The sequence below is a fragment of the Poecile atricapillus genome, chromosome 1, assembly GCF_030490865.1.
Source record: "Poecile atricapillus isolate bPoeAtr1 chromosome 1, bPoeAtr1.hap1, whole genome shotgun sequence".
Classification (NCBI taxonomy): domain Eukaryota; kingdom Metazoa; phylum Chordata; class Aves; order Passeriformes; family Paridae; genus Poecile; species Poecile atricapillus.
In genome coordinates, this window is record NC_081249.1 from 91,216,782 (window position 1) to 91,232,664 (window position 15,883).

The 15,883-nt window shown below is 40.1% G+C and overlaps 1 protein-coding gene across 1 annotated transcript in view; it reads right to left on the reverse strand.

Moving 5' to 3' along the window:
- The window catches only part of MAB21L3 (mab-21 like 3), a 35,266-nt gene that overhangs the window by 18,120 nt on the left and 1,263 nt on the right, over positions 1-15,883 (reverse strand). The window contains exon 2 of the mRNA XM_058862938.1: positions 481-664. Coding sequence (XP_058718921.1) covers positions 481-528 — 48 coding nt within the window. The 5' untranslated portion in view covers positions 529-664. The remainder of the gene's footprint in view (positions 1-480; positions 665-15,883) is intronic.

Genomic DNA, 15,883 nt, shown 5'->3' on the forward strand with positions numbered 1-15,883 from the left:
GTTATTTTAATCATGGTATATAGAGAAGTATCCTAAGCTGAGGTGACAGACTGATGATTGAATTCTAACAATATCGGTCTGTTTCTGCAGTTCCTACATGAATCTTTCTCAGAGGCAATGCCTGGTGTCGGTCTTGGTTCGGTCAAGCCAAGACCATCAGACAGGGAAAGAGGCAAGGACCTTTCCTTAGATTTAAATGCTGGCAATTACAGCTAGTCTTAACATCTGGAATTCCAGATCAGGAACAAAAATTCAGCACACCTAGAAGAGGACAAGCACCTTGAAAAATTAGGCTACCAGCAGATAAGATTCTGCAACAGAAACCTAGAAATCTCATTAGAAATGCAGTTCTCATGAAACTTCACCCAATCTTGTCTCAGAAATGAAGACAGCAGGCGAGCAACTAACTGTCAAATTTGGCACCCTTCAGAATCAACACCTAGTGTGGGAGACAGAAAATCTGGTCAGATAAAGTCTTACCTTGCTCTGGATGTAGATTTCTACATCTTCATCTGTGAATGGTTTCATGGCAAGATGGTCTTCGCTGCTCTTTAAAGTGTGAATTCACTCTTCACTTGTTCACCTGCCTCTGGAAGTAGAGGAACACTCAGAGAGAGCTGCTCAGAGCCTTCTTGCCCTTTGAAGCTCAGGTCACCTAATACCTCTGTGGATGAATAAGAGGAGAGAGAAGCAAGGAAGTATGCCTATTTTTAATAATTTTCTTTTTCTGGTTTGAGCTATGATGGTGACATCCAGCTCATTCAGAAAACTAGCTCCAAATATTCTCCAAGTTCAATTGTTATTGTTCCTCTTATTACTTTTAAATGGTGGATCTTGCATGCAGGCATACACAAGAATATCCCAGCAACTGCTCTGTCTCAGGCCAGATCTGGAAGTGTTTTCCAGATTGCAGTGCAGCTTCAGTACATTCATACACAGCATTATTACTCTGCGTGCCACTAGTCCGTCCCTGCCCCGCTAGACCTTCACTACACCCTTTCTTAAATGCTCTCAGTTATTCCTTGTTGACTAATCCACTCTCTTTCCATCTGAAAATGAATGGTTTTTTTACACTCAGATCATTCACTGGGGTTGCAGCCTGCAGCCCCTGCTCCCCTCTGCTCTCCTCTCCTTATATCTCTTCTCTCTCTCCGGCTGTATTGACAGTAAATATTGTGCAGGCTGTCCCCTCCTGTAGCTTGCTTCGCTTTCTTTACAGTAAACAGACAGAAAGCTGCCTCTCATTTTCTGCCAGCAGCTCAGCTAACAACCCCATATGGATGATTCAGAGGCAAAAACAATTGATCAGGCTTCATTGATCCAGTGAAGCTTGGTGGCTTTTAGAAAGAAGCGTACATCAGCACATGGAAGGGAGTGACAGAGATGAGATCCCATGCTGCTAAGCATTCCTTATTAAGGAAATCACACTCCACTTTTGAGTAAAATCACTATTTCCCCCTGGAAAATGAACTTTGGCATCCCTTGACTAATTTACTGCTTCTATAGAGGCTGGCAAAAGGCAGCATTTGGGTGGGCACTGGGTGCTACCTCAGGATGGGCACTGTTATTCCTAGTTATCCTTCATTATGTCCTTCATTAAGTCAAATATGAAGTACATTAATTTAAGTAATTAACTGGAGCACAAATATCTGCAGGACATCTGCTTCCCCAGCACCTACAAAGCAAACCTTTCCCTGCCAGGCAGCTACCATTGTCTTTTTGCTGAGAGACTTGAGGACTCCTTCACAAAGACATGTAGGCATTTACTTCCTAAACCAGCTTCCACTAGAGTTGGGCACTGAAAAGGATTTTCTTGGTTCCCCAGTGTTTAGGGACTCATACCACATTCTTGCTCACTTCAAGACTTACTGGCTATCTTTCCTCTGAGTTTATTCCTCAGCAGTTTATGGGAGCTCTGCTGGGGAAGCCAGATAAAAGGCAGGGTCTGAAAGAAAGCAAGGGAAACTATAGATTGGAATGGAACTTGTAGGTGCAGGTTGGATGGGATTATATCCAAGCAGAGTGTACAAGAGAGGAGAATTAGCCATTTAAATGTTCAGATTCCAATAAAAGCATGTCCCTAAAGCATTAAGTCCCTTGTGCCCCCTCAGACAGTCAGCTGCACATACAGCAGACAACTTCCTTAAGACTTCTGACACCACCACACACTACTTTAATACTCAGAACCTCAGACATATATTATGAAGCAAGGAGAGATAAAGGGTCTCTCTTTCTTGCACCTATAAGGTCTCTCCTCACGACAGCTGTCCAGACACATGGTGCTGGCAGAGAGATGAAGTGCTTTTGGTCATTTTTCTTTTATATAATAACATACCTTATATTCATAATCTTTATTATTATAATCCATCCATTATTTCCATTACCACATATTACTCTACTTACAGGATGGGAAGAGTGCTATTTGGCTGACAGTAAATACCACAGCTGATAGAGGCCTTTACACCACCAGCAAAATACAGATTAGAGTGGTAGGGGAGGCAGCAGCCAGTCTTGACCTCACAAGAACTTGTGTTTGTCACATGAGGACCAGATAGCAGAGAACGCAACAGAAAAGTAGAGGCAGATGGCCATGTGTGAAGAGGGGATGTTACTGTGGGAAAAACCTGCATCAGAAGGAAAGAGTAAAGAGAAATGACAGTGCAGAAATCGGAACATCTGTGTGGATAAAAGAGGATGTAGACACAAAGTGGGAAGAATCCAGGCTTCTCCAGAGAAGTCTACTGAGCTGATGTACTGTTACTGCAGAGAAACCTCCATCAGACTGGTCCTCCTCAGAAACCTTCTACCATGACAGTATTGTATAAAGTAAGACTAAGTTGGAGAAAATCTGAGATGGATCCAAGCTCCAAAGGCTGATAAATACAATCTCCTGAGAAAATATTTCCTCTGAGCCTACAACTTAATTCCCCAGGCACACCAGCACGAGGGAGTGAAGAATGGCTATTTCTTTTTCCTCTCTCTTCAAGAAACACAGAAGAAGGAAGGCATCAAGATGAAGCCAGGCTCCTCTCAGTGGTTTCAAGCATCAGGACAAGAGACAATGGGCAGAAACTGATGCACAGGAAGTTCCACCTAAGTATGAGAAAGAACTTCTTAAACGTGTGACTGATCAAGCCCTGGAACAGGTTGCCCAGAGAGGTTGTGGAGTCTCCCTCACTGGAAATTATCCACAACTGTATGCAATCCTGTGCCATGTGCTCCGGGATGACCCTGCTTGAGCAGGGAGGTTGGACCAGAAGACCCACTCTTTTGTGAAAAGCTCACAACAGCTTCATGGAGATAAAAAGCACTCTACTGAAGCCAGGCAACCATGTGAAAACAAAACCACAAAAGGTCTCTTCAGTTCTAGTTAGCTCACAGTCCATCAGATATCATGGACCTGAGCACTGTTGAAAGCTTTTGAACTTGATTAATTTGGCAAATTAAACTCCCAAGTATACTTGTTTCTAAGGAGATTCCCATCCACACTGAGAATGGCTACCTTTTTGACACGTCTGAATCCCTTTCTTTTCTAGGGATTGTAAGAAGTGCCTTAAGCCCCTGCTGGAGTCCGGGCACATTTTTGAGAGACAATTTCTCCAGACAGTTCTTGCTGAAGCACTGCAACCTTCCTTCCCTCTTTGGTGGTGTCCCAGGAGGTTTTCAGCATCACATACCTAATTAGCCAACCACAGACACCCAAATTCTGCTTGATGAGAATCCATTGATTTATACACTTTCTCTCAAGTATTTTCAAGCCACACTTCAATACTTTGGTCTTCTCAAGTCACAGTTCACTGCCTGCTGATGTGCGTAAAATCGTATGAAATGACTCAGCTATATTACATCACCCCATTTATATTATTTCAATTCCCACTTCATAGTAACTTGTAATGGAATTCAGATTGTGGCTAATTTCCTTTGTTCATTCACTTATCAGTTCTCTTTGAAGAGGATTTAGAAATTTCCTAGTATCTGCAAAAACACTGAATCTGTGGTATATAATTTTCCTTCATGCTGTTGGCAGTATGCAGGACTGAATATGATTTTGGATCTGTGAAACCCTTGTAAACGTATTCTGTGAATATATGCCTTGAATGGTATTAGATTGGCTCTTGTATCTTCTGAAGATGCCAATTACTGATGCTTTCCACGCTTGCTTGGCTTTCCTTTCTTCACTCTTCAGTTTCACAGATATGACAAAGACATTTCAAACCTACAATCAAAAGTAATCTGAACTGTGAACTGCACAACAATGAAGAAATCACCAACATCTTGTAAATAAGAGCAATGGTATTAACTGCACAGGGTTGTCCAATACTGTGCCTTTTTCTGTTGGGCAACTATTTAGAAAAACTATTCATACGGAACAGTGAGCATGTATTAAAAAGCCTCTGCTAAATCACACAAATGAGTCAGTCCGATGTACCACTTGTGACTCACAGATGATCTGCAGTGGCAACAAATAAGCCCTGTTGAAGATGCTGCCTTCCAGATGAAATAAAACTCTGAATTTCTAGTTGCTAATGATGACCCATCTCTTCTTGCTCTAATTACCGGAGGCATTAAGTCTGTTGCATTAGCTGAAGCATGTACTTGGGTCAAGACAGACTACTAAACCAAATGATCCCAACAGATTTAATAATCTCTGACAGTTCTCTTGCCTTCTTAAACTGTTGTCCCATTTCTCCCCATTAGTGGATTAAGTGACTGTGTAAAATGAGTAATTGTAGCTTGAATCCCCTATAACATTTATGCTGTGACAGTCGTTAGTACTGTTCAGCCTCCATTCAGAGGATAGCAGCATAACATAATCAGGCTTTTTGGGGGCAAAAGTTCTGGGAATTTGTTTGGGTTTTTTTCCACTTTGTCTTTTAACAAGTTGATATGAGCAAAGGGGATACTTCAATGATAAAAGCCTGGGATGGACTACAGGGAAAAGAAAGTCCTGCTAATTCACTGTGACAGCACCAGAATCACACATGGGTGCCAAATTGAAATGCTTCTCCATTCATTCCCTCCCGTTACCAATCAATACTTGGCAGGCTCAAAAATGCTCCGAATGCCTGTGCTGCTTGTTCTCACTGCCACACATTCTCACATTAGCCTTGGGCCTGCACTTCATACCATGCAAGTTAAAGGTTTATATCCTTTCCAAACTAAGCACAGCATTGGATCAAGTCCAGTGGTTTATAAAACCTGGTATCTTTTTTCCATTTGTGGTCATACCAGACATGTCAGAAAAAGGCAGATAGCTTTTGCTAGAAATGAGTTCTCTTAACCTGGGAAGAGATTTGAAACCCAAAATTATTTATAACCTGAATCTTTTCAGGCTGCAGTGTATTATTTCCAAAGAAAGTGATCACTCCAGGATCACTGGCTGAGGATGCGGAAAATTCTGAAAAAGGCTGAGATTATAATGCTGCTAGCCACCACCGACCAGCCTCAAGTAGGAAATTCATCAGAATCCAGTCCATTTTGCAGCTGCTGTTAAGCATCAAGCCACTGGGCAGCAAACATAAATCACACAGCAGTGCTTCTAGTATTGCCAGCATCACTGGGACCCAGTGTGGTGATGTGTTCAGGGTCTGGAAATTTCCATGTTTAAAATGGTCAGCTCAGAAAATGGCAGGAGAGGCAGGAAGCTGGGAGCCCCAGCTGCATCAGCTCCGAGGCTTCCAGGAGAGTTTACTGAGATGCTAAGCAGGAAAACTGTCATTCTGAGTTCTGAATCCATGTACTGTCCTCTAAAAGTTCACTGTAATAGTTTAAGTTCAGTGCATCATAATTTAAACATAAAATATTCCACTAGACCATTTCCAAGCATTTCTAAGGATATTTTTCCTCTATGTTTTATCCATCACTAAACTACAACTACTGTTCTACTGTTTCAATCAGGATGTCCCACCATCTTGAAAACCTACCTGCAGCCAACATCCACAAAAATGAGAGCCTTCCAGCACTTTTATTTATATGCCTAAGTAAATAGCCTGCATGCCAAAAAGGAAATACTTGATACCACTGATTTAAACATATGGTTAGAAAAACAGCATCTGGAAAAAACGTTTTTGGCAGAGCACAGTGCAACTGGGAAAACTTTTAGCACTGGAAGTCTTTTCAGGTGAGAAAAAGCTGCCTCACTTTTGATCTCATCATGGGTTTGCTGGTTATTTTCAGGTGTCAAGAAAAGGATTTTAAATCTAGAGGCACAATAACTTGGGACAGACAGACCAAACCCAAGATCTAAAAGAGCCAAACCAAGAAGCGTGCTTGCAATGATGCTCTGTCAACCAGAGGGGCTGAATGAGACTGGATCACTGCATTTCCAGGAGCTGGTATTTTTTTTTTTTTTCATGACTGCTCTCAGAGCACAATGTTAGTTTGTATTATTTTTACACTTTGCTGTTTTGTACAAATTGACCTGATTCAGAACGTACTGCTTGAGTCCAAGGCAGTTTGAAGCAAATTGAGTAAATTACCAGTGCTAAGTGAGAATAGTCACTCCAACACAAACTCACTTGGGAGAGAGAAGACTCAGACTGGCATCCCTGTTTATGTGTTTCATCCAGTCACTGACTAATAAAAAATGTACAAGAGTTCACTGGAGCCAGAGCTAGAAACTAGGTCTCATATATCACAGGCCACTAACAGTTACATACCCATAAGATCTATTGCCTTCTCTTGATCAAAATACAATTACTCCAGAACAAACAGGTCAGCTTGAGCAGGGAAACCGAGAAGGGTCTCCAGGCCCAAAAAAGTCTGGTCCCCAGGAGCTATTTTAGAGTGCCAGAAGAAATACTTGTGTGGGAGAAGAGTGAGATTAAAAAATAAAAAGCTAAACCGAACAAACAGAACAAAAAACCCCCCCGTTAACAACAACAAAAAAGAAGCAAAAACCCCCCATCCCCTCCCACCCAAACCAAACCAAACCCCACAAAAAGCCCCCAACAGAGTGAAGACAACTGACAACCACATTCTGTCTGAACCATGTGAAAAGCAGATGTGTTTTTGCATGATCTTGATTAGCAGTACTGCCAATCTACTATAAAAGCTGTCTGATCAAACTCCTCAGCTTGCCACCCTGTACACAAAGGTCAGATACCAAACTTCCCAGGTGATCCTTAGAATATGTCAACTTGAAAACTGTGTTGTGTCCCAGGGCTAACATGGCACTGTGGATGGAAGGGAGAAGCTGAAGAAGCCATCAGGATTAAAGGAAGATTTTGCTAATGTACTTGTAGAAGTGTCTTAAGAACAACACAGGGGAAGGCCCAGACAACTACATGCTTTGTGTGGGAAGAAAGCAGGGGAGGAGAGTCACTGGGGCTTTGCAATGCATGGACCCAGAGGGAAACTACTGCCACAAGGGCGTAATTACTGTACAATGAGAGCACCAGCAGAAGTGAGAAATAATTTGCTTTTTATTAGAGGTATGATGTATGTGCCACAAAGCAGAGCAAGATAATTAGCAAACTAGTGAGAACAAGCCTTGTCAGAATCTACAGAGGCTTCAGTCAAGTCTTTTCAGAGAATTTCTAGACAGATCAGATAATGACCTGCATAGATACACACTCCAGCTTCAGTCATTGGAAGATGAGCTAACAGCCTCCAGTCCAAGCTATGTCTGGCTAACACATATGCTATTCTTTCAGTCTGTAACTTCTGAAGACTTATCATTCTCAAGAGCAGGCAGCAGGAGAAAGAAAACAAGCAATTTAATTCTTAAGCAAACACTTCCTCCTTCATCTCAGGCCCATAAAACTATACAGCGTCAAGCGAATTCCCATAATCAGCTGCCCAGCCCTTTCCCCCTTTATTGGCTGTTTTGTGCAGTCAAAGCCAAACTGCCAAAGGGAGAGGGTCAATCGTTTGTGCTGCATCTGCTCCAGGCAGTGACAGGCCACGGGACAGATATTCAGGGCTAGAACTAGTTAAATGCAGATTCAGGGCACGGAAAACGGGAGTGGGGGAGGAGAAACAATAGTGGAATAAAACCACTGGGAATATGCAGAGCAAGTTGCTTGGCCAGGCTAGTGCATAAAGCAGCAAGCCATCTCTCTGCTCCTTGGGTTTTCACAGAGGCAGGGAAACGGGCAGATGTGCTTCAAATGGAAAATGAGGTAAATAATGCTACCAATTGTCTGGTGGGAGAGGCTCAGTTTGGGTCAGCATTCACAGAAGCACAGGGTTATTTGGTTTCTGCTACCAGGGAACTGCTCTCTAACAAAGCAATGGCTGGCAGAGAAAACAGTCAAATGGCAGTTCAGAACAGAGCACTGATCCCTACCCCCCCCCCAGTCACTTTTTCCAGATTCTGATAGATTCTTTGCCACTGGACAGGGGGCAGGAAATGCAGTCAAGCTATTTATCACCTCATTGCCAGGTAATGAAGACAAATGTTCAAGTTCTGCCATTCCATGACAAGTTATTTTGGCAGGAGAACTGAGGACAGGGACTATGGCCTTGTGCATTTGCATCCCACTTTAAGAAGGGGTGTTTAAGAGACAACTAGAGCTCAAGGGAACTCACCCAGTACAAGTTAGTATCACCATCACAGACATTTTGCTATGCTAAACCCCCCAAAGTGTTTCCAGTCTTTCAACATCAATCAGCACAACTGAAGCCAGTAGTAAATTGATTCTCACATTCCACTGGTGCCAGTTTTTGTTAGAAATGATTTGTGATAGATATGGTGGAATATATTGATTAGTACTGACAGTCCCAGTTTCCCAGGCGCTTTGTAGCACTGACTTTCCAAAATGACCTGCTTTCCACCTTGTCAATTTTCTTCTGCAGAGTCCATTAGAAATATCTACTCTATTCTGAGAGCTTCATGTCCTTCCAGAAAACAAAACAAAAGGGTCAGGCAAGTAAAAAAAATCAGTACAATAAAATAGGTTTGTGGTGTTGCAAAAGAACTTGTTTTTATTGAGACATTTTGTGTCAAGGGAAGAAAAGGCACAAAATAAGTTACAAAGACATTGGATGAACTGTACGAGTCAGAGAGGCAGTATCAGAGCTGTTACAAATCACCTAAAAGTTGACTTACTAACATAGGTTAGCCTCTATAAAATTCTTAAAAAAAAAGATGTATTTAAAATTACTGAAATAATTCACAGATTAAAAGAGAAAGTGAAGACCACTAATATTAACTTTTGACTAAATTCAGTTGGGCTTACCCATCATCACCCTCTCTTAGTAGACAGATAACTGGAAATATTTAATATTACAGAATTTTTTAAAAACTCTTTAACATATTGTAAATTAAGAACCTGATATTTACTTTTCGTACCTCCAGTGAAGTACAATACATACAGGTAAGGCAGTATGCATAGGAAATACATTAAGAAAACAGAATAGGTAAGTGCAATTATTCTGAATATTTTAACATTTGTTATGGTCCCTCACCTATGGCAAAGAACATCTTAAAAAGATGGATCCAACAGCTGTTCACAGAACATATGAATATATCACCATAAAAGGTCTACTGTGGAAAAGCTTATGCTGTCTTCAGTTGTGACTTCTCAGATGAAGTATTCTACAAACAGACTTTCCAGCAGTACAGATCTGAGTTAACAACAGCACACTAATACAGTCAAAGAAGAGAAAATACTTCTGAAATATATCAGTCCTCAATTTAACATGGGAAGGCTCATAACACTCAGTACTCCATTTATCCAAATTAAATATTGAACAGTACACACATCAACTATATACAACTTCATTTTTGAACTGACTGCTCCCCCTGCCCCTGTTACCAGTTTCCTGTTCCTCAGCTCTCAGCTGGCAAGGACTTTTGATTGTTAGTCCAAATTAAACAGGAATGGGAAAACAATGCAAAAGTCTACAGGATACAGAGAATATACAAAGATTTGTTTTCATGATGATGAAAGGTGGAGCAGCAAAAAAAAACAGTTTACCCCTTTGGCTGGTCCTCTGGTCAAGAGGAGGTCTAAGCTCTGTCTTCTTAAATCAGCAAGGATGTGAATGCACACAGACACAGAGCTTGGCTATAAATGTCTGTTTATGTCCTTAGGAGTTTCAGTTACTTGACCTAAGATAGGGCTGTAAATGCCAAGAAAAAGAGATCACAGTGCTACAACACGACGAGGAAAAAGGAAAGCCCATGCCAGCACAAGAGAAACTGAGAGACAGCTGAGTGGAGAAACACCAAAGGAAAATCATCCTGAGCAGAGGCTGAGAGTAGACTCAAAAGGAGCTACAACTCCAAAGGGACTGTGGCTGGTGATAGAACCCACAAGAGAGCAGCAGAACAAGAAACAAAGAGCAGTGAATAAACAGAAGCACAACAGACTGATCCCAGTCTCCTGTGCTGCCTGTTGCCTTGCTGAAGGGACTGAGCATGACAAGCAGCCAGGGAACTGGAAGATGGCATGGGTAAAGAGAAGGAAGACTAGTGTCTGGAGAAAAGTAGCAGTATTTTCCTTAAGTGGTTTCATTTTTAATTCGAATACCAAAGCAGTAACAAAAAACTCTTAACTGGCAATAAATGGAACTGATTAAAGTCCCCTGACTCAAAACTTACTGCCCCTGAAAAGTCACACCTTCAGCTGACATTAGTATAAAATTAAGGGCTTTCTGTCCCTTTTAAAGGCAGACAATATATACAGAAAAGCCATGTTCTAACTGTGTAACTATGATGCTTCTTGAAAGTTTTTAGTCTTTTAACTATATTTAAAAGGCCTTTGATAAAACCTTTAAAAGAGATGGATGACTTTAAGTCATAGATTCCCACACAAATTAAAAAGGAAATATTTTGTAGTTTCCCCAAATCAATTAAATACAAAAGTGACAAAAAAAGAGCTCAACGTAAAAGAGGTAGTTTAAACAATCAAAATACTATTTGATTCAGGAAGCAAAGGTGATACAATAAAAGTATCCATATGAAAAATATAATTCCTATTTCCACATTATGCAAATTTTAACAAGAATAAAATAAAATTTGGGTTGGATTTTGAGAAGTAAAAATACTAGAAACCAGTATTTTAGAGGCATACTTGAAATCAAAGCATACACAACTCTCATCACAAATCACCTAGCAGCTGTTTGCTCTATTGCAATTTTCATCAGTATCTGCAAAACTGATTTTTCCTACTGACTAACATCAGAAATGCCTGTCTCCCAACTAGGCTTCCACAATTTAAAAACATTTTGTTTGAAAACAGATGTATCAGACACCTCTCCCAGGATATTTTTAAGTAAATACAACTTTCAATACTGGCAAAGATTTTCTTACCACCATACTTTTTGCCTGGCTCCTGCCAGGTATATATGCGAGAACCTCAGATGTGTTGGTGGGAAGCAGTAACATGCATGATAAAGACAGACTTCCTCTAGAAACCTTTAGTGAATGAGGAAAAGTATTTAAACATACTCCATCCTACAATCTTGCTGTATACACCCCACAGTCCCCCTTTATTCTGTACACATAGCAGAGAGTGGCTTGAAAGAAATAATCTTTCTTCTGGGCCTAATCAGCCCTTGCTGCACCAATTTTATCCACCTGCTTTTTTGCTGACAAACATGCAGCCATGACAAAGCTGACTTGCAGTGAATATTAGTTGCAACAGGGATTTAAATTCCATACATTGTTATTTAGCAATGCCTTAAAGTGTGCATTTTATAAAAATATGCAAGATCCCATGAAGCTCCACGCAAACTGTTTACCACCAATGCTAATTTGTAAGATTGATGAATGAACTAAAAAATTTCAGTGTGCAGTTTTTAATCAGGTTTTATCAGTCATAAACTTTGACATTTGCAACTCAGAATCAAACAGGTTCTACAGATTTCTCCATAATGGCTACATGGTATAAATGCTGAATGTTCTACAAAACCAGCACTGTAATCCTTCATTTAATTTCTTTGGTTTCTCAGAAACAAAAGCTACTTAAGTGAACTGAGCAATGAAAGACAAGTAAACAAAGGTAACTCTCTGTCCCTATAGTTTCAGGGATGCTTGTAAATACCAGTTCTGCATGGATAAATTCTAAATGAAGGCAGCTAGAACTAGTTTTGGACTATTGCTTTCCAGCAAAAACTGTCTTTGGCACTTATATAATCCAATTCTATGATGCTACTTTACACATAGTCCCATATAAAACTGACTGAGGAAATTAAAGACTCCTTTTATAAAACAGGCACTTCAAATTAAATAAAAAAATTCCCTGTTCCCTGTTAGGCAATACAAGAGCATTTTTCAGAATGACAGAAACAGAGAGCAGTACCAAAATTAAGATGAGAAAGCTCAGTAAATTCAGACTATCTGTGCAGAAGTTTTACCCAGCTCTACTAGCCTTAAATAATATTAGCACCTGGAAAATCTGAAGGCTACAATAGACATTAAAAAATAAATTAAAATAAAATTAAAAATTAAAATACATAGCATGGAAAAAATAGGTATAAATTTGTTCACTCTCCAATTCTACATTTAGATCTGCCAGAGAGGTGCTCTTACCTAGATGTCTTTCTACCACGTATCTTGCAGTAAGATACAATGAATGAGACTCAAAATACAGCTATACCCTAAGTCTCCTGTTTGGTAAAAGCTGAATATAGACATTTCTGAAACAAGCATTGTGTCAGGCCAGACTAACTTGTACCATCAAATGACAGCACTGCTCTTGGGCTTTTTTGACATCTTTACTGCAAGGCTCACAGTTTGCAGTCACAGATTCAGCTGTGTCGAAGAGCATGACCAGTAAGCTCTCACAGGGTGGGAAATGGGATAAATAGCACACTAACCTTCAGCTAAAACAAAATACTACTAACCCAATCTGCATTAGGTGATGATTATCTGAATTCAGAAGACTCGGGAACCAGAGTTTTAGCTCAAATGTTTCCTTTAACACACTCCAGCAAAATTCTTCACTTTCCCCTTTTCCTCAGTACAAGAAAAACATTCTCTTGCAAACTGCTTTTATATGCTGAGGTGAAATACACTGTAAAATGAATGGCTCAACTGCATTCCCCATGGTTCTGTAAATGATATCCTACTAACATCAGAACATCCACAGAGTTTGGAAATGCTGGCACAGATTTCACACTTAGAGCTGACGAGCATGTTGCTCTCATCCTTAAAGCCTTGACTGTAACTACGGTGGAAACAAGCTACAACCTAGGTGTAGTTAGGTGTCTCTGGAGAGGCTCTTCACTCAGCATCCTGACCTGAACAGAGTCATCTCTGGCTCTCCTTTAACACAGAGCTTCGTGTTATTTTTTTCATTCATTTTTAACACAGAGCATTCATAACACAGAGCAAAACTTCAAGTTTTTGGTATGTCAGGGGTCTCTGAACAGCACATTCCCAATTCCTAAATAGACAGCACTAGCTTTGTTTTCAGGAGAAATTTTAAAAAATAAACTTGTCAAATCACTCTTGTATTGTATTCTCTTCAGCCTACCAAAAGAAGCCAGGTACTAAAATCCTTTTAGAAGGCTGAAGTATAATTTCACAAGAGGTTGTATGACAAACACAACAAATAATTCTAACGTTCCTGTCCTAAAGGAAAACTGGCAAATTAAGCCATAATGACCAGTTATACAACAATCTCCAAAACAGGGCTTTCCAATTTTAATTATTTTGGCACAATGCCATTTCATAAAGAAGCTGAGTCCAAAATAAAAGAGGCAGGCCACATTTTATTTTGATCCGCAGTAACGTTTCATCACAGAAGAGGCAGTGCTGGACACAACAGACATTAAAAAGGACATTATGAAACTGATATCCCCAATATGACATCCTGGAACCAATACTAGCTCTGAAAGCAGAAGCTTCAAGTCAAGACAAGAAGAAAGAAGGGTATTTCTATCCAACAGCTGCTATTTTGTGTTTTCACTTACCCTCACCCTAGAGTGTTTTAGTTGAATCCTCCATTTTTATTTTTTTTTTTACTTCTTCCAGCTCATTCTCCTTCATGCTGTCTCACATGACCTGTCACTCTCCTTCACTCTTAGCTGTATTCACTTATCTCTTGTGAGCCCCCCAGGTAGGTGAGGTGTGTTTGGGATTCTGCTGAGACCTGACTAATCAGCACCATGGGAAAGGCTCTCTCCTCACTAGCATAATCCCACTAAGTGAGCTACCTGGCAAATAAAAAAAAAAAAAAATCACAGCCAAAGGAATCCAGAGAAGAAATTCCATCTTGGGAAAAGTGGTACCTTAGTGCCTGCATAACATGAAAACAGCTAACAGTACTGGCTACTCCAGCAAAAACCATGGCAGAACATTATCATGCTGCACTAAACTCTAGCAAGGATCCTGGTCTCAGACTCGTTGCACTAAAACATGCAGTAAACTGATGTATCCAGTGCTGTATCATCCATCCTCTGCTTTCCAGTAGCTCCTCATGGCAAACTTACTACCCAGACACTGAGATACAACTATCTCATTACACAGCATGGGTAAGAAGAAAAGTGATCCTACAGGTTTCTGTACCAGAAGGCCAGTTCATACTAAAAAATGAACAGCCTCAGGAAAGAAACTTAATGCACCTAATGGATTTGAATTTCAGAACACAAAGCTGGAAAGCGAAGTCTGATACTACATTGCTGAGCTCCTCCTGCAGGGATTCTCTCCTCTAAACTTTCTGAATTAACTCATATGGGAAAGTAACAATAGAAGATTTAAAATTCCTTTTTAAATATTCCCTTTAAAATTCCAAAGGTGAAAACATGAGACAGATTTAAGGTTAAAAAAAGAGCAGTAATTCCTATGCAAAAAAAACCCTGCTAATTATGTCTTCACTCTTGTTTTTACAATTTCACATATATATAGCAATGATGTAAAAGTGCCTGAGTGGTGAGGTAAATTTAGTTTTTATTTGAAGACTCACAAAATCTAGCTCAGGTCCTGCAAAGAGTAATCTTCTCCACCTGAACCATTACAGCATCCTACTGTTAATGAAAATTCTACTGAGGGTCTTGTGGCATTACACAGGGTTGCCAGGAGCAGATAATGACATTTCATGACTTATTCTACCCAACACCCAAAGAGGGACAGAGGCAAAAAATACCTAAAAGAGCCTGTTTGCTCTTGGCAACATGTTAATACTGCCAGGCTTACTGATGTTTGCCATCGGCAATAAAAAGTCATTCTCCCAGCTGTCTGTAAATTAAAGTGTGAGTAAAAAGTTTAAAAATATTTGAATTGATTCAAATTTTCTAACTATTTCTGAGTACCTTATTTGGTTAAATTTTCTTATACATAAAAGGGCCAAATAAGGCAGAAAGACCACCCAGTTGGGTTAAAACGTGCCACATGTACAACATCTACTCAATAGTATGGTAGGAAAAAAAAAGTGAAGACCATGAGTGAGAATTCTTCCAGTGACCCTCATAACACAGGCAAAAATCACAACAATATCGATAGATATAGATAGTCCATAGGGACTAAAGTTCCCAACTTTGCTCACAGTCAATACCTGGATCAAGTTCAGACCCAAGTGGAATGCTGCATGTGTGAAAGTGCAGACGCTGGGCTACCCTCTGCACCAACCAGAGCAGTTGCACTTTGCTCAGCATTACAGTGCCCAGTGAACAAAGTTCAAGCAGCTAGCTGCAAACTTCAGATGCTGTTTACTTTCACTTCCTTGCAGAGTAAAGGAACATCCCAGTTTAATCAGGAAATATTCAGCATACAGCTTTTTGATATTTTTGGACTCAACTTTTTTAATTCTAAGATCTGCAAAAAGCACTCATGAGCCTGAAAATATATTAGATGCCATTGTGTGGCACTTGGCTAGGAACTCAAAGCAGGAAGACTAACATTTTATGGAAACCAATCTTAACAAAGAGAAAGACACAGGCTAGAGGATGAAGATAACAATGTCATCAAGAAAACTGAATCTTTGTAAGGCCT